Raw genomic sequence first — 20,067 nt, forward strand, 5'->3', positions numbered from 1 at the left:
GTTTGCCATGGATAGTTGAGGGGGCATCACCACGTCTGGGGATTAGGATGGAGATTTGTTTGTGGTGTGGCCTCCTCTGTTAGTCTGGTCTCCTGTTCCTCAAAAGTTTCCTCAAGGTTCTGAGGCTCTGTATTCAGAGCCTCAGAAAAGACAGTGTCTCAGACTCAGAGTTGGTGACAATAGATACATAGGAAGTATGGTGCCTGTAGACTGCCCATGGATCCCAATATGGCCCCTGGGGTGGTGGAACCCTTGGCTGGTTATACCACAGGAGTGGAGGCTCAGAGCGAGGGTATATCTGGGAAGTCCCCAACTGGTAGACAGCAGAACCATGTTGAGAATACAGAGAAAGTAACCAGGAGGACATCCTATCTGAGGATCTACTGGATATTCATGGAGCCGATCAGGAGAGTGGAAGTGAATGCCTTGGTGCTGCTGTTGATTCCGGGATTTGAGATGTACTTGGTACTGGTACCGAGTAGAGGGGACTACTGGGATCTCATACCACCAGGTCCCTGGAAAAATGAAACTCCTGCAGTGCTGTGGTGATCAGTTTGTCAGGGTTGATTTGTCTGTACTGAGGCAACTGGCAACCTTACTCAACATGGACAGTCTGACAAGGGTTGTTTAAAAGTTGTTGGTACAGAGGATTTCCGTGCTGATGGCAGTCTTCGTAGGGACAATATGGTCTGTGCTTTTGCCTCTGACAGGTGGTGCCGCTGTTTTGAAAACTGCTGCTACACAACAGCAACTTAATGTTTCCTAAGTTTTACTCCCTATGTTATTAAGTATACCTGGTTTCTTAAATTGACAGTTGTCCTAGTCTACGATTTTCTGCTTAAATATTGTAGTGTGTAAGTATATAAAAGTCTCCTAAAAATGGAAACATATCACTAAACATAGGGCAGTTTAGAGTTTCCTGCTTTTTGCCCATTTAAGCCACTTATTTGTGAAAATTTGAATTCTTTACAAAGAATTAGATTAAATTATACAGAAAGGCAATCCACATGCTTTCAGTTTTGAGATACTATTAGGTAAGAAGCCCCTGACATGCTGTCAAGCAGGCTAGCTTTCATCTTACTAGTCGTGACATTGGATTTCATGGACTAAGAGCTGTTGCCTGAATACTGTGTACACAGGATGTATTGTTGCAACATCTACATAAATTACTTGTCCTGTTCTCATATTTCAAAATCTCAGAAATAATTACTGAATCACATTTAAGAACTTAGTTTGCTTTTAGATTTAAGTTGTGAACAAGAAAGTCTCCCAACGCCCAGGCAGTCAGCATTCTGGTTTGTCTGGCTTTTTACTAGAGGTTTTCTACAAAATGGCCCTTATGAAAGAAAATCCCTTCAAAAAGTGATTCAGTTTCAATTAGAGGTGGCATTATAAAAATCTTAATTTGAAATTATGTCCAAGAATTAAATATATTGTAGAAATAAATTTCAAACTTTTGAACTGAGTTGATATCAGGAATTTGAAGTTTATCTTAGTTTAGTGATTCCCAAGTGGTTGTCTTCAGAGATGGCTAGTTTCAAAGGAGCAGATGTTTCCAGCAGCTTTTATAAGTGGCCAGAACTTTCCAAAGAACTACCTGGAGCCCTGTTAAAATTGTTAAAAAAAGTTCTCTGCAGATGCTGCTGCAAACATAGTAGTGGGGACTAGAATATCCAACCACTAGCAGAAGATCAAGGTGGCTATGCAGCACTTTTAGGGTGAAGGAAGCCCTATGCTGATCTTAAAAGGGTCAGCTGTGTCACCAGATTTGCTCATTACTGAATGCTTATCCATTAGCTAGCATAAAGCCTTGTAAATGTGTTCCGCAAGTTATATTGTTCCAGTCCCAATTCCACTGACTTTTTTTTTAGTATCAGAACCCTGTCCCTTAAAACTATTGTGGCACCCATGACAGTCAAGTTCTCACAAAAATAAGTCAGTTATGTTTCTTAAAGAGCTTGTTTTGATCAAAATGCCAGTTTAAAGACAGGAGTGAAATGATTCAATTTTATATCTGGCACTCTTCTGTAGTAGAAATAGAAGTTTTCCCCTCCTCCCCATCTCTTAACAAGGGGAGAGATTTTAAACTCATTAAAAGTTCTTACTCAAGACAATCTTAAGAGTTTTAGAATAGTTTAGTGTTTACTCCTGGAATGTTTAGTAAACAAAGGAAGTCTTTGGCAGAATGTGCCTAGATTTGAAGTTTCAGGGTATTTACAAAACTCACTTACCCAAAGGTTAGAAAAGAATGGTTGTTTACCTTACAGTTACCATGGTTCTGAGTTGTCCACACAGATTGCACTCTGGGTGCACATGCACCATGTGCACCCAAGATTGGATTCTTTTGAATAGCAATGTCTTGGAGCAGTGCTTGGGCCCTGGATACCCTCATGACCCTCAGTGCTGACGGTATAAGGGGTGGGGAAGCCTCAACACCTCAGTTCTTTTGCCAATGAAGAATCCCAAGTTAGCAGGGAAAGAGGATGGGTCATGGAATTTGTATGGTCAACACATCTTAAAGAATAAGAGTTACTGTAAGGTAAATAACTTGTTCTTTTGAGTGATTGTCCTCACAGTATCCTGTTCCTGGAGGTGGGTAAGAGACAGCAGGCACTTATGCAGTCCAAAACCCATTTCGACAGCATCTGCATGGCTAGGAGTTTGTCCTCATCTTCTGCAAATGTGACAAATAGCTTTGGCAAGATCCTAGGTAGGCAAAAGGACAATGCTCTAACCACATCGAGCACAAGAAGCTTTCAGTGAAGAACATTGTTTGGGAAGAGAAACTGGCAGAACAGGATGAATATGAAAGTCTGATACATTCATAGGCAGGAATTTCAGATACTACCTCACTGCAACCTTTACTTGTTTAAGAAGGAGCCCTCCACGTAAGAGCCCAGATCTCCTATTCTTCTGTTCAACGGTGCATTAGGAAGGTAGTCTTCATGGAGAGGTAGCCATGGGCTCAAAGGGAGAACCCATTAAGCCAGCTAGTGTGACAGAGATCCTACCGAACAGGGGAATCCAACTGGTTGAAAGACATGGGTCAGTCCTTTAAGAAACCTCATTATAGCTTTTGTTTTAAAGAAACATTATACAGAATAATCATCAGATCCTTCTATTTGACAAGGTGTTACCATATGGGAAATGACTGCCTAGGAAGGAGTACTGTGGAAAGGGATCTGGGGGTCACAGTGGATCATAAGCTAAATAGGAGTTACCAGTGTAATACTTTTGCAAAAAAAGCAAACATCATTCTGGGATGTATTAGCAGGAGTATTGTAAGCAAGACATGGGAAGTAATTCTTCCCCTCTACTCTGATTAGGCCTCAATTGGAGTATTGTGTGCAGTTCTGGGCGCCACATTTCAGGAAAGATGTGGACAAGTTGGAGAAAATCCAGAGAAGAGCAACAAAAATGATTAAAGGTCTAGAAAACATGACTTATGAGGGAAGATTGAAAAAAATTGGGTTTGTTTAGTCTGGAGCAGAGAAGACAGAGGGGACAGGATAAGTTTTCAAGTACATAAAAGGTTGTTACAAGGAGGAGGGAGAAAAATTGTTCTTCTTAACCTCTGAGGATAGGACAAGAAGCAATGGGCTTAAATTGGAGCAAGGGCAGTTTAGGTTGGACATTAGGAAAAACTTAACTGTCAGAGTGGTTAAACACTGGAATAAATTGCCTAGGGAGGTTGTGGAATCTCCATCATCGGGGATTTTTAAGAGCAGGTTGGACAAATACCTGTCAGGGATGGTCTAGATAATACCTAGTCCTGCCTTGAGTACAGGGGACTGGACTAGATGACCTCTCAAGCATAACGACATGTCAATTTAATAAAATCACTTAAGTGAAATCTCTACCTATACACATTTAATAGACCAGGCATGTCTACCAAATATTAATATTCAAAGAAATTAGATAGATATACTTTTCTTGCAGGTGAGTGTACTTAAGGGTATTAATAAAAGATACCCAAATATCAAAGTACTTATCTGTTTATTTTGGAAGCCTGCTTTATGACATATGGTTTGATATTTCAAGGGGCCCCAACAGAGCCAATGTTGATAGGAGCACTGTGGGAGTGGGGACGTGTAGACCAGCTTGATGGTGCCCTTCTGAACTCTGAAAAATGATGGGATTCCTTCCTCCATTGTGTAGCCATGTCCCACTGTGCTATCCTCAGTGGAGATGGGTCATATTTCAATGAGGATTGTCTGCTGTGCTCCCTGGGAGGCAAAGGTGGCAAAATCCTCCTCCATAAGCGGGGCATGCCATTCAGGTGTCTTGTTCTCAGTCAGATCTATGGCTGGTTCTGATCAGTCATGAGGGACCTGTCTATCTACTGATTGCCTCTAAGTCTGTCCAGGATTGGAGACTCTGGTACTGTTCCTACAGCTAAGTCTGCTGGTATGTAGAACTGTCAGTGCAGATAAGACTGTTGGTACCAAACACACTGCCAGCTCTTGAGTGGTCAATGCCAAAGTTTTCTTCAGCACTGCATTCATCAGCACAGCACCACCCAGAGCTAGTGTAGGGTCAGCCACCTGACTAGTACCAGTAGCAGTGTGGTGCTTGTTGCGGAAAGCTACCATCTTTTGTACAAATTTTGCCTTGGAGCTTAGGCAAGACTCAGCCTTGAAGCCCTGACACATGGGAGCTTTAGGAGGGGCTGTGTCTTCTGGCTGAGAAAGGAAAGCTAGGTCCTTCCCTGATCCTTGGAGGGGTGCTCTTTACCTCCCCTCTCCTGGGGAAAATCAGAGCATAGGAGCAAGGTTTCTGGATGTGCCTCATATTTGGGGTGACATCATGACTCACTGGACAAATGAGCGAGATAGGGAGGTGGCCTCTTCAGTTGCTTACTGGAATCAGATGCTTGCATGAATGTTTAAGAAATGAAGTGTCCATCTGACTTTTCTTGCCCTCAGGGTGTGCTCTGAAGTTCTGCACACTGAACAGTGCTCAGCACACGTCCCCCTCCCAAGCATGAGGCACCTCAAGTGTGTCATTGTTATGCACCTCGCAATACAGCAGTGCCTATTTTAAATCCTGTAGACTTGCTTTTGCCCATTTATACCTATATGCAGGGAGTCAAGCCCTTGCACAGAAGGTGGAGGTGGTAAGAAAACCCATCTATACCTTGAACCTCACTAACTACAATAAAAACTTTACAAATGGGTCTAAACTAACTTATTCTAATAGTTAATAGTTCATAGATAACAAAAAGGTCTAACTATACTGTCAGCTAAGGTGGCTGCAAAAGCTCCTGCATGGTCCCAATGGACACTATTCAAAATAATCTGATTTTGCACGTATGAGGGTGCATGCACAACCACAGTGTAGTCTGTGTGGACAATCACTTGAACTTTTTCATGCATAAACATTTAGTCATTAATTTGTGCCTCTTTTTTTAAATTCTAGTTCATAGCAAATATTTCATGACTAAAAGCAGTGTTTGTCATGATCTCCTTGATATTTCAGTATTAACAGTGAGCAACACCAAGTATTTAAGTGTTCCTTTAGCTAATACGTGAGCTGTTCAAATATATAATTTTACTTGCAGGATTGTGGTTTGTTCATTCAGCTATTCCCAAATCCAAGCTATACAAGAATCCTAGAGAACTATTTAATGAAAAACAGCTTAGAAGTGTATTTTAGTATGAATTTCAGGATTTCATGTAAAACAGAAAGGAGTCCAATATAGGCTACAAAGCCATATTCAAAAGGCTCTTTCCAAATACTCAGACACTTACTAAATTATAAGATGCTTCAGAAGATGAGACTTCAGGCTGGGATTTTCAAATAAGCTTAAGGCCTTGTCTACAGTAGGAAGGGTTTGCTGGTGTCACTTACACCAGTTCACCTTCCCCTAAACAAAACAGACTCTCAGCCAAATGACCTTTTTGCTGATATGCTGCTTTTATACTAGGACTTTCATTATTAGGGGTTTCCCCCTCCCTCCCCCCCAGATATAACTATGCCAGCAAACCTTGAGTAGAGAAGGCTTGAGCATCTCTGCTATGAAAGATCATAAATTCCCTCCTGACAAGGTTACCTGATCTATATGCATCAACTGCTGAAGCAACTGAGACGAGTCCACTAGTTAGTGAGCCAACAGACTGATACCCAACTCAAACTCATTAATTCATTTTGGCTTTCTTTTCTGGATCAACCAAGGTAAATCAGAGCTGGGAACAAGCATGTCAGCACAAAAGCTGTTGACATGTTACTTAGGACAATTTTATGGCAACTCTTCAACATTAAGAGAAAGGGGAAACTATTCATCTGAAGGGCCCAGTCAGTGGTACTTTGTAATATATCACTGGCATCCAGCACCAGGCTTCAGTTAAGGATGTTCTGCATAAGCAATACTACAAGTTGGACTGATCTATATTGAATACCTTTATGCTTATTGGGTAAGCTTCTATTAAATCCTAAACAGACAATATGCTCCTGAAGATAAGTGAACAGGCTTCTCTCAAGATAAACATTAGGTGGCATTCTATTTGATTTCTTGATTTCCACTGAACAATAAGTGTCAAGCTACTATGCAAATAGTGGTTTAACAGGTTGTGTTAAGTAGCTATAGGTAGCTTCTTTGAAGAACTGAATTAAAGAGCATTTCCTCGTTCTAGTTTTGAAGAAAGGCCAGGAATACACACTAGCAGGTTCTAGTAAAACCTACTCTTAAGAGAGCTTCGATTTGAGCAACTAACCAGGACTGGATTAAGTAGGATAAGCAGTCAGAAACCACCTACTGATTTTTTTTTTTGTTATAGTCCATCTCCAGGGCTCTTCTAGTTTGCCTAAAGAGAAGTGTAGTTTTTGTTGGAAGCTGTCTACTAGTTACAACAGAAAAGGTGAGAATTAAGATGAATTGTTTGTGGTTTTCCTTGTAGAATAAATAGTTCTTTGCTTGTCCAAATCACAGCATTGCTTGAAGTATGAAAATAAGAACATATTTTCATGCCCTGGAATATGAGAACATGATTTTGTTTACATGACCTTTTAATTGCCACCCCCCACACTTTAAATCTTACCTTCGTATGCTTGAAACAAATGTTAGGGAGGATCAAAGTAGTTTATGCTTTGTCCTAGGAGGCAAGGTAAGAACTACACTTCTGGAGTGTGAACTCCTACTCTAATCCATCAGTTGAATCACAACCCTTCAGCCACTTTACTGCTGCCCAATATATAGTTTTCTTTTTGTCACCATATGCATATTGGTGGCAAAGTCTTGGTTGTAAAAAAACAGTTGTGCTATAAACTACTTAAAAAGTAGTTATTCCTGCAGGTGAACAGAATTTTGTTTCTACAGTTGCAATAGCAAGTTAGAGCCTTTATTCAAGTTTTGGGAGTCAAATAGTGTTAGCTTGTTACTCCTATGCAGGATAGGACTGTCAAGTCACTGCGTTGAAATACCTGATGCAGGAAAAGTGTTTAGATTAAGACATTGCTTTATCAGATTTTATGCATTCCCAAATATTGGTAGCTTTTAACATGCATCTAAATTGGAAGATAAATTCAGTTTTAGCCTGTAATCTTTCAGGCCTAGGAGTCATAAGCCACCAGCTGATTTATACATATATTGCAGTGTCAGGCAACAATGCTGACAGTCTTACCTCCTGCTTCCTCTAGGTGGAGCAAAACACATGCTGTAGTTATCTAGTTTAGTGAAGCAAACTCCTGTATATTTTATAACACAGTTACAAGCTTTGAAGTTTGATTTTGTGAGCTGAAATTAAGATGGCATCCAAGCTTTGCCAGATTTATATTCCAAAGACACTGAATAACCAAGCAGTAAATTACTTTGACACTATTCTTGCACTTTTTTGCATGCTCATATAAAGTAAAATCCAATGAGTTTCTCCTGCAGGAAACAATTGCTGCAAATAATGAAGAATTGCAGTCAGTAGATATCATACATACTGCAGAACACTTTTTAGGGAAAGTTTTTGTAGACACTTATGTATCCCTCCACCACTTGTGTTTCATTATTTTCCATGTATTTAAAAATTGCTGGAGTGAGTTTCCTAGTCTAAATTAATCCCCCTATGAAAGTTCTCTCAGACATGGGACTACCAATATGTTAAATTTCTGCAGAAGGTCATGGGGGGGGGCGGGAGAGAAGGGGAGGAGTCAGGTGCTTACAGCTAATAGAGATCTAATATAATTATAGATCTCTATCCTTATATTCAATCTTCTACAAATGCCAAGACTCACTTTGTTTCAGGAACTCTTATTTAAGTTTGCTGAGAGACAGGGCCTGGTCCTTTCAGCTGGCCAATCTTTCACTACTTTTGGAGACCCTTCCCTTTTGCAATCACAGCCTGTTTTATTTCCATCCTCCATACTTTATTAATCAAGGGCTTCATTCTTTAAGTGAAACCCTTAATTACTGGAGTGGCTTGCCAAGGCCTCTTCCTTAACCCAGATTTTTTTTTAAATGCTGTTTAAGAGGTTTTGCATTCCTTTTTAAGTATACTCAGATGCCTCATTATACAGATATCTATCTGTACAAGGACATACAAAGTTTCTTTCCTCTAAATGCAAACTACAATAGAAAACTCAAGGTGTCAAGGGATCTTAAAGATTGTTACTTGATTTTGTCAGCGGATGAAGCCATCCTTTAAGGCTTTTTTTTACATTATAAAAAAAGCATAATTAAACCTGGAATAAGAGTGTGATTTAAAATGTAAATTAATTTAACTGAAGCCCAGATTAAACATTTGCTTACAATACCTAAATATTTTAAATCTGTGGCTTTTATGATTTTAAATAAAAGGTTGAAAGAATGCCAGTGCAGACTGCAGTCTTTCACACATAGGCAGAAAGCTTACTAAAGAAACCAGCTAGTTTCTACTTCTGTTCACGAGATACACGCAGCAAGGGTTAGGAAAATGAATATGCAGCAATACAGTTACCAGTACCTCTCAAACTTGTTCTCTAGAATCTCAGTATTGATTTAAAATAAAGCTAGCTACCATAGTCGGAAAAAAGCATAAAAACAAACTACTTTAGCCAATGGAGAGATGTTCTGGTGAGTCTACAGAGAGCTTGGAACAGTTTACAATTGTGAACTGCCCCCCTTCCTCCTCAGTAAGATATATTACCTTGTGTTTTGGATATGTTATTATTTGTTCTAGAAATCTCTCCTCCATTTCCTCCTGATTTGAGGATCTACAGAAATCCCTTACCAGGACGTCATCCCTGTATTTTTCCCTTTCATGGTCAACCAGGGACTTCACTGGTCACCTCCTTCTGGAGGTCAGAACAAATGCATTTTTTTTTTTTTTTTTATGTACAACGCAATACCTTTTTTAACCTGACTGTCCTTCCTGAAGTTATAACCCTCTATACCAATATTCCAGTCGTGAGATTTATTAGTTCATGACACTTTCACTTTAAGTTTAATTATACACATTTCACTTTACTGCAGTTGATCATTGATGTACTTTATTTTAGCTAGAAACTAGCAATGCAAATCTAGTTGTGAAGTAGCTATCAAAAATTAAGTATGATATTCTTGAAGTATTTCTGCAGACTAAAGATACAGATGAAGCCTGTAACTGTGTTTAGATAGTATTTTTAACTAGTTTGCTTAAGAACAATATTTAAAATTTGATTAGCAGTTTACTTAAAGCAAATGAGGATTTTCTTTAAGTGTCAAGCTACTGAAAGGAACTGTTTGTTCATCAAAACTTAGACCTCTAGAGCTGGCTTTAGAAGAAAAATGTGGGTTGTTCCTGTCTTGCTTTATTGATGGATAATAGCCAGAAGCACTATTTTTACCGTTGAAATATCAAGTCTCTTCTTGAAGATACCACGATTGGTGTTCACCACATGCCACTTGTAAATTGTTTAACTTACTATATATGATCTTGAAGAAATGTTGTGGTGCAACGTTTTTAGCAGCTGTGCATGTCAACAAAATATTCACTGCCAGAACCTTTTACAGAAATTTTAGGTACTAAGCTACTGCCTATATAGTGTTCTCACACAAGTATACAAACATTACATGATGCCAAAACATTAGATTTTCTTGTAGTATTCAAACAAACTCAGCCCTCAAATGAAGAGGCAGAGGTTAACTATTAAAATATTTTCTCAATACTTTGTCAGGAGTTTGAGTCAGATTTTAAAACTGAGGAATACACTAAGAATCCCTTTCCTTCCAACTACTCAGGTCTCGTTACTTGATTTAAGAGACCTACTAGTCCTCCAGTAGTCCATAACGTCTTATAGGTAAGACCAAAAAATCTGAAATTAAGGTAAAAATAATCAGAAAGGGATTTTTCCCCCACCACCATCTTGCAGGCTTCTTTATAACTCTTCAGGAAAAAAAAAGGCAAATAGGCTACCCTTTTACTCTTCGAAACCTGGATTTTGCAGATGATATAGTAAATTCTTATCTAATCTAAATATTGACTATAACCTATTTCTAGAGCAACATATTCTGATCATTTATTTTATGACTCATCTCATTTTGAATCCAAATTAAGTCTATGAAATAGGATAAGCTATAAATTCTTTGGAGTTTGTGGATCATTTGAATTTTGGCAAATTAAATTGTGAAAAGTCGCTGAAGTTCCTTTTAAAAAAAAAAAAAAGGATCCCTATCTGAATATGAGCAGGACTGTTAAATCTATGTTTACCTCTTCATAAACCTCTCGGACTGCAGCACCTCCTGGTTCCTCCTCTGGCTCCATTCCTCCACCTGGTACAATCCACTGATCTGGGTACCGACTACTACTCACTAACAGCACCTGAAAGGTCAAAATACACACATTTAAGCAGTCATTTGAAAACAATCTGATTGGAGAGTCTGAAGGCTACTGACCATTTTCCTACAGTGTACTTGTTCATGCCAGATGGATTATAGCTTTCAAAAACGTAAATCAAAAATAACCTGAAGCTAGATTTACATGTGAAGTAGCAACTCTTATTAAAAATCTTGAGATTAATGAAGGTTAAGAGTCAAGGTCCTCAGTCGTATACCCACCTCCCTGCACTTGTTTAAATAGGGCATTTTCTTACATCATATTGGTGAGAACTTTCCTGACTGTTGTACAATGAAATATATCAAGTGGATTTAGAGGGACACCTTTCTAGACGGCTGATAACGAGGCTTTTGTAAAAAGTCCAAACAAGTAGAATTGTCAAAAATATAAAGTTTAAACTAGATATTTCCCTGCAATTTTTACAATATTGACTTTGCATGACTTAATGATGCAACTTCACTGGAACTTGTTGTTCAAGTTAGAGAAATACAAAAAGCAAGAATCAAAAACAAGTTAATTATAAAAACGTTTTCAAAATGTACTAATCCGTTATCAGTAAGTTAGGAAAAACCTATTTAAAATGTGTTTTGTCTTCATGTTTAGCCATCTATTTTGCATTAAAATTGGAAAGGACATTTTGGGCAGAAATGTATAACAGACCTTTAATAAAACTAATATCATCATAGTGCCTAGGACCCCAAGTCAGAGTGGCACTCCACTGTGCTACGCAGTGTACAAAGAGGACAAAGATGGCTTCTCGCCCAAGGAGCTTTCTTGTATAACTGTTGCCACAATAGAATTTTAGCATTGTGCAGTTCTCACCATTAGCCAGCCACTGCAATTTAAAATACTTATTTTATCCAAGAATGTAGTGAAGTTAAAGGTTACATTGGATAGTTTTATATAAAAGTCAAATATGGTAAGGAAGACCATGAAAATGGAACTCTGATGGAAAGAGCATCTGGAGTTAGTAAAAGATTACCTGTATTTGCGGCCATTTCTGCTCTGACTAGTAGATTCTATCTATAGTAGTTTAGTAAGAAGCTTCTTGGAAGTTAGCACAAGATAGCTTATGTAACCACTTTTCTCCTTGGGAAATACATTTTCCTTTTTTAAGGATGGAAAGGAATACAAACATGTACTATAAGCAAGCTATTTGTAGAAATGAAGCCAATACGTGCAAAAAACCAAATTACGTTCTATTGAAAATTCAGATCCACTACATATTGCTCAGTTTAGCTATGCTAGATGTTTGGATGATCACATTTGGCCTTACTGGGAGATTGGCCCAGGGAGAGGAGGGGCACAGAGACATTTTGCAGAACAAAAACAAATCAGAGTAAGGAGTTCTTAATTATATATTATTCTAGAAAATATGCAGATTACTATCCGATTGCAATAAAGTTAAACAGAACAATGTAACAACCTAAGGCTGGGATATGGGGTGTTTTGTACTCTCGGGGGGTGGGCGCGCGGCAGCTGGGGGAGAGCTTGTTTTAATTTCACATACATACTAGTGTTACCACCAATGGATGACATTTTCCCCTACTATCACTCAAGTGATTTTTAGACAGAACTGGCTTCTATTTTAATACTTTGTCAAAGACAACAGTCCTGATTTGTGGAGACAGTTGTCACAGCACTATAATGCTCTGCAGTAACTCCTATAGTCCAGTTATTGGTGGTATAGTAGAACTAAGTTGGACTCTCTCTCACAGCAGGGAAGGGAACCCACTACTTACTGGGCCTCTGAAGTGAACTCAGTCTCTTGTATAGAAGGCCAAACACTGACCACAGGATCACCCCACATATTTTACAACCTACTTTTGTTAGCATAGCTGTTTAAAACCTAAAACTACTAGTAATAGAGATTACTATGGCTCATGAAGTTGCCTATATGGATCCATACTCTATACCCCTAATTTCTTCCTACTAAATCAATAATCTATTATAAGAGACTATGGGGAAGGAGATACAGAATAAACACAGGGAGTCTTCAAAAATCAGTTATGTTAATTAAATGTAAGAGCATTACCTGCGAGGTTCCCAGACAAGATTACAAAGTAGTCTTTAACCCAGGGAGGAGAGTGTGAGAAGACCCACTGAACAATGATTGTGGAACTGCTCTCCTACTCAAGTATCTGCTCTACAAGCTAATTACAAGGGGTAATGCTGTGTAAATGTATCAATATAAATCCAGGTAGCCTATTTGCCTCGCTGGAGAAAAGATGTGTTTTAAAAAGATGGCTAAAATGCTGTCCTAGCAAGGTCAGTATTTACTCCTGGAGGAATTCTGCACACTATTTTAAAATTCTGCATATTTTATTTGTCAGAATACTACAATATAATCATACCAGTTTCAATTATTTTGGTAATTTATTCCAAAATAAATGTCAGCAAGTATGTCTGTACCAGTACAAACAAAGAAAAAAAGATTCCCCCCAGGAGTAAATAATTAAAGAAACCCCCTACAACAACCCAGTTCCAATTCTGCTTTTTGTTGGGTGCCTCAGTCTGGGTGTGTCACAAATGCCACCTGGGCACGTGCGCATGTGTGCGTGCGTGTGCGTGCGCGTGAACTATGCCCCTGTGGTCTCAGACACACCCCTCCACCCCCAGAGCCTAAGCTGTGAGGCATCCCCTGGCCCAGACATCCACACTCCCTCCTCCCCAGAGCCCAGGGATCTCAAGAGCATGCAAAAGCGAAACAGCCTGATGCTGAGTCCTGAGCTTGTACAAAGCCACCTCCTTCCTTCAGGACATGCTGGAAACCACAGCTGCCCGAAACCCTCCAGCTCCCTCTCCCTGACAGAGTCCTGTATTTGCAAGCCAGAGAGCCAGGCTCTGCTGGGTCCAGCGGCTCCTACTGGTGGCCAGCAGCTCTGTGGCACCAATTCTGCAGGGAAAAATTAAATTCTGCACAGAACTTTAATTCTGTGAAAATTCATTGCACAGTGGCACATAATTCCCCCAGGAATAAGTCTTACTGAAACTGTTGAAGCTACCTTAGAACAGATGGGGTAGGAGCTGGAAAGGAACAGTGGCAGATTACAAGCTGCTCCTACAGCGGGGTACCTCTGTGCTTTCATTAGTTAATGCTAAAGTTAACACTGAGATGGAGTCATTCACAATATTTGTCTTAAGCCTGTAGATTCATGCAGACATCAGTGTGTTAGTTTACCATTATTCTATCAGGAATGCCTTTATTTGCATTTAAGATTTTGCAACCACAAGAGCCATAGTCACATAAGTTTTCTTTTAGCACAAGATAGAATCTTCCAGAAAGAGTACCAGCCCACACTAGACAGTTTTACCTCCTGGGCTTGTCAATGTGCTCAAGCAACCTAGTGATACCCTTGGTCTCAAGCAAGAAGTCAGTCTTCACCACTTAGTGTCTGGGAGAAAGCCAACTCACACCAAGTGCCACAAATCTAAGACTTTGGAAATTTCATGTATTACAAAATGTCCTCTATACTTTAATATTGAAGCCTAGTCTCCTCCCCTGGTCTCAAGTGGTGTGTGGGAGAAAGACAGTATGGTTAGATTAATATAAAGAGGCTTTGCTAAGAGCTTTGAGAGGTCAGAGCAGCATCTTATCTTTATAGAACACACTGATGCATCAGCATGGAGAATGGAAAAGGAGTATGCATCAGCTTGGACAGTCTAATAGGAATGAAGACTGAAAAAAAAAATTGATGTAAAAAACATGTTAGCAAGTAAGTGGTGCCACTGATTTGGTTTGCACTACATGCAAGTTCCAGGACAGGGACAACTCCTGAAAATGACAGACATATGCCCTTTGAAAGTCTCAACGCTAACAAGGAGAGATCAAAGATTCCTATACTAGTGAGACTGAAGACAGAAATTTGAAGCCAGGTGTGCACTCAAGCCTAGGAAGAGAATAGACTGCAGCAAAGCAGGCAGTCCAGAATAAAGGGAATGAATGGAAAACTGGAGCGAATCATATCCTTTATCTTGTCCAGATGAAAGGAAATTTAATAGAAGGTTTTCTGCTTTCTAACACCATTTTCTGGACTTCTATAGAAGAATCTGTCCAAGTTGCTGAACTAGTCAGCAACCAGACTGTTGTACTCTGGTACCTCTAGTTGGGATGCAGGATCTAGCTGAAGAAAGTCTCTCAAAGACTGCTTGAATTGAAGAATGATGAAAAGTCAGATCTTTGTCATTCATTATACAGATAATTCCAAAAGTTCAGCAAGTCACCTTTAAGAGTTCATGGAAACTTGAAATCAGATGGAAAGACTAAGTTTGGGGACAACCCTCCAGAAACTGAAGATGGCAACAGCCCTTCTAAATGCAACTACTAGTTGTTCAGAGAATGGACAACCTTTATAAGGACACCTGAGATGCATGAGTCCTTACAGAAGCTCAAATGAAGATCTAACTGGAAGCAATCCTTTTGGGGCACTGGGGAATCTTTTGCTTTTCTGGACCTCAAACTGCTTAGCCTGTATTGCCAATCAGGTCAAGGAGCTCACACTATCTCAATTCTGAAATCCAAGGGCTAACAAATCCTGTAAGTGGCACATCTCTTTACCCAAATACAGGTGCATAGTGTTTTTTCTAGGATCTCTCTCAACATCAGACCCCCATCATGATTAAGGGTGAGGTTGACTGATTCTCTGGGTCTTTCAGTCTGATCTTTGTGAACTCAATACAAGATGTATGTAAAGGGCAAATAAGAGTGCCCTCTCCTGAGGACAGCAGAGGAAGAAATTGCCATATGGAAAGGCAATAAAAAGGTCGTCACCACAGATGCCAAAGACATTTTGAATCACCAAATCTGATGGTGTAGAAGCATCCAGCAGTGAAAACTGCCTATCAAGATTATAACCAAAAGCAAGGCATCAGATTCCTGTCACTAAATGAGTCCCTCAACCCTGCCTCCTCCCCAACACCAAGCTTTCAGTGTGGAAGCAGTTACTATGTTGGAAAGAATCACGAGACTCGACTTTTTACCCCTTCTCCCTTGGTTCCAAAGAATAATGGTGTCAGAGAACAGCATCACTTGAAGGCACCTCAAAGTTGCTGTGAAGACTTTACATCAATGCTGACATAGTGCTCAATGGCAGCATTTACCTCTTCTAAAACCATTAACAGAAGATTTGGGGAATGGGAAAGTTGTATCTGAGAATTCTCTAGAATATTCTTATGTACTGGAACTTGCTTTACAGGACCTTGAGACCCCTGACATCAAGGCTTCTCTGGCTGTAGAGTGTTTGACTGCTGATGCTGGACTCAACATCAAGGTCTGTTCCAGATCAGTGCCTTCCATGAAGGCAATAAGACCTCCCACAAATTGTTCTTGAGAGCTATGCTCATGCTCCACATATGAATTTGGAGAAGCTCAGGCACATGAGTAGAATTTGGAGTTTTATTTTTCCAAGGCAGAGCAAACACCAGGAGTATTCATGTCATCAGCATGTGCTAATGCAGGGGGACATAGCTTGAAGACTGTCTCCACTGTCCCCCAAACAAGGAAGCAGACCCACAACAACTGGGCAACCATAAAGACTAAAGAAAACAGCCAAACAAGGCCCCCAAAGCAGAAGACCTTACTTACTTAACTGAAAGCCCAGAGTAGTTTCCTAGCAGACAAAAACAGAGTTAAGCAATGGTCATCACCAAGATTCTGCTCAATGCTTATGTATTAAGGCTGATTCCCCTTATATCCTTTGGTATGGGTGTATAGGCAGGGTGCATACATACATGGCGCTATTCAGAAAGTTTAGCGCTTGTAACCTGAGGGCATGTGTATTTTCTTGAGTAGGATCCACTTAAACAATGCTCAAAGAGCAACGTTAAAACCTTACAAGAGGATTAAATGCTAAGCACAGCTGATATTCCACATAACATGAACATGACACACAACTTCATGCTGATCAAACTAGCGTTCATTGGAGTCTCAGACTCATATTAAGGTCAGAAGGGACCATTATGATCTAGTCTGACCTCCTGCACAATGCAGGCCATGGAATCTCACCCACCCCCTCCTGCAATAAACCTCTCACCTATGTCTGAGCTATTGAAGTCCTCAAATCATGGTTTAACGACTTTGAGGTGCAGAGAATCCTCCAGCAAGTGACCCATGTCCCATGTTGCAGAGAAAGGTGAAAAACCCCCAGGGCCTCTGCCAATCTGCCCTGGAGGAAAATTCCTTCCCGACCCCAAATATGGCGATCAGCTGAACCCTGAGCATGTGGGCAAGATTCACCAGCCAGATACTACAGAAAATTCTTTCCTGGATAACTCAGATCCCACCCCATCGAACATCCCATCGGGCCTATTTACCATGAATAGTTAAAGATCAAATTGCTAAAATCCTATTATCCCATCATACCACCTCCTCCATAAAATTTATCGAGTTTAATCTTGAAGCCAGATATGTCTTTTGCCCCCACTGCTTCCCTTGGAAGGCTATTCCAGAACTTCACTCCTCTAATGGTTAGAAACCTTCGTCTAATTTCAAGTCTAAACTTCCTGATGGCCAGTTTATATCCATTTCTTCTTGTGTCCACATTGGTACTGAGCTTAAATTCCTCTCCCTCTCCGGTATTTATCCCTCTGATATATTTATAGAGAGCAATCATATCTCCCCTCAACCTTCTTTTAGTTAGGCTAAAAAAGCCAAGCTCCTTGAGTCTCCTCTCATAAGACAAGTTTTCCATTCCTCGGATCATCCTAGTAGCCATTTTTTGTACCTGTTCCAGTTTGAATTCATCTTAAACATGGGAGACTAGAACTGCACACAGTATTCCAGGTGAGGTCTCACCGGTGCCTTGTATAATGGTACTAACACCTCCTTATCTCTACTGGAAATACCTCGCTTGATGCATCCCAAGACCACGTTAGCTTTTTTCACAGCCATATCACATTGGCGGCTCATAGTCATTCTGTGGTCAACCAATACTCCAAGGTCCTTCTCTTCCTCTGTTACTTCTAATTGATGCGTCCCCAGCTTATACCTAAAATGCTTGTTATTAATCCCTAAATGCATAACCTTACACTTCTCACTATTAAATTTCATCCTATTACTATTACTCCAGTTTACAAGGTCATCCAGATCCTCCTGTATGATATCCCGGTCCTTCTCTAAATTGGCAATACCTCCCAGCTTTGTATCATCCGCAAACTTTATTAGCACACTCCCACTTTTTGTGCCGAGGTCAGTAATAAAAAGATTAAATAAGATTGGTCCCAAAACCGATCCCTGAGGGACTCCACTGGTAACCTCCCTCCAGCCTGACAGTTCACCTTTCAGTATGACCCGCTGTAGTCTCCCTTTTAACCAATTCCTTATCCACCTTTCAATTTTCATATTGATTCCCATCTTTTTCAATTTAACGAATAATTCCCCACGTGGCACTGTATCAAACGCCTTACTGAAATCTAGGTAAATTAGATCCACTGCGTTTCCTTTATCTAAAAAAAAAAAATCTGTTACTTTCTCAAAGAAGGAGATCAGGTTGGTTTGGCACGATCTACTTTTGTAAAACCATGTTGTATTTTGTCCCATTTACCATTGACCTCAATGTCCTTAACTACTTTCTCCTTCAAAATTTTTTCCAAGACCTTTCATACTATAGGTGTCCAACAGGCCTGTAGTTACCCGGATCACGTTTTTTCCCTCCTTTCTTAAAAACAGGAACTATGTTAGCAATTCTCCAGTCATACGGTACAACCCCTAAGTTTACAGATTCATTAAAAGTTCTTGCTAATGGGCTTGCAATTTCATGTGCCTGCAATTTCATGTGCCAACTCCTTTAATATTCTTGGAAGAAGATTATCTGGGCCCCCCGATTTAGTCCCATTAAGCTGTTCCAGTTTCACTTCTACCTCAGATATGGTAATATCTGCCTCCATATCCTCATTCCCATTTGTCATGCTACCATTATCCCTAAGATCCTCATTAGCCTTATTAATGACTGAGGCAAAGTATCTGTTTAGATATTGGGCCATGCCTAGATTATCCTTGACCTCCACTCCATCCTCAGTGTTTAGCGGTCCCACTTCTTCTTTCTCTGTTTTCTTCTTATTTATATGGCTATAGAACCTTTTACTATTGATTTTAATTCCCTTTGCAAGGTCCAATTCTACTTGACTTTTAGCCTGTCTCACTTTATCCCTACATGTTCTGACCTCAATAAGGTAGCTTTCCTTGCTGATCCCTCCCATCTTCCACTCCCTGTATGCTTTCTGCTTTTTCTTAATCATCTCTCGGAGATGCTTGCTCATCCAGCTTGGTCTACAACTCCTGCCTATGAATTTTTTCCCCTTTTTTGGGATGCAGACTTCTGATAGCTTCTGCAACTTTGACTTGAATTCCAGGCCTCCTCTGCCTTTAGATCCATAAATTCTTCAGTCCAATCCACTTCCCTAATTTCCTCAATTTTTGAAATCAAAAACCCTAATCGCAGGTTTATTTTTGTTTATCCTTCCATTTAGTTTGAACTGAATTAGCTCATGATCACTTGAACCAAGGTTGTCCCCTACAACCATTTCTTCTATGAGGTCCTCACTACTCACCAAAACCAAATCTAAAATGGCATCCCCTCTAGTCGGTTCAGCAACTACTTGATGAACGAATCCATCCACCCACCTTCAGCTATCGCATCTAGGAAAATCTGAGCCCTATTACTAGCACTTGTCCTCCAGTCTATATCTGGGAAGTTAAAGTCTCCCATCATCACGCAGTTTCCATTAGTATTTACTTCATTAAAAACATTGAAGAGGGTCTATCCATACCCAAATTAGATCCCAGGGGTCGATAGCACACCCCAAGCACTATCCCAGGGGAGGCTCTAGTAGTTTTCTTCCCCAAAGTGATTTTTGCCCGGACAGACTGTCTTATCCATTCCATCGCTTCTTATTTCTTTACATTCTACCTCATCATTGATATACAATGCTACTCCACCACCTTCATCTTTATTTCTGTCTTTCCTAAACAGCACATACCCTTCAATACCTGTAGTCCAGTCATGACTATTTCACCAGGTTTGTTATCCCTATAATATCAGTTTTCACTTCCTGCACCAGTAGCTCTAGTTCCTCCATTTTGTTACCTAGGCTCCTTGCATTGGTGTACAAACATCTTAATTTTTGCTGTTTGGCCTTGCTCACATTCTTTACCCGATTAGGCACAGACATTCTACAGCCAGTATGACCTATTAGACTGGTATCCACACTGCCCTTTGTCCTTATGTCCATTCTCCTACCCACAGCTGTATCCTCTCTTACTTTGTTTTCTTCCCTCTCAATGTTAAAATCC

General features: G+C 40.0%; 1 protein-coding gene across 3 annotated transcripts in view; it reads right to left on the bottom strand.

Moving 5' to 3' along the window:
- NUDT4 (nudix hydrolase 4) overlaps nucleotides 1–20,067 on the bottom strand; it is a 52,488-nt gene that overhangs the window by 20,500 nt on the left and 11,921 nt on the right. For all 3 annotated transcript variants that reach the window (XM_037885172.2, XM_037885154.2, XM_037885162.2), the window contains exon 2: nucleotides 10,653–10,763. In XM_037885172.2, coding sequence (XP_037741100.1) covers nucleotides 10,653–10,763 — 111 coding nt within the window. The remainder of the gene's footprint in view (nucleotides 1–10,652; nucleotides 10,764–20,067) is intronic.

The sequence above is a fragment of the Chelonia mydas genome, chromosome 1, assembly GCF_015237465.2.
Source record: "Chelonia mydas isolate rCheMyd1 chromosome 1, rCheMyd1.pri.v2, whole genome shotgun sequence".
Classification (NCBI taxonomy): domain Eukaryota; kingdom Metazoa; phylum Chordata; order Testudines; family Cheloniidae; genus Chelonia; species Chelonia mydas.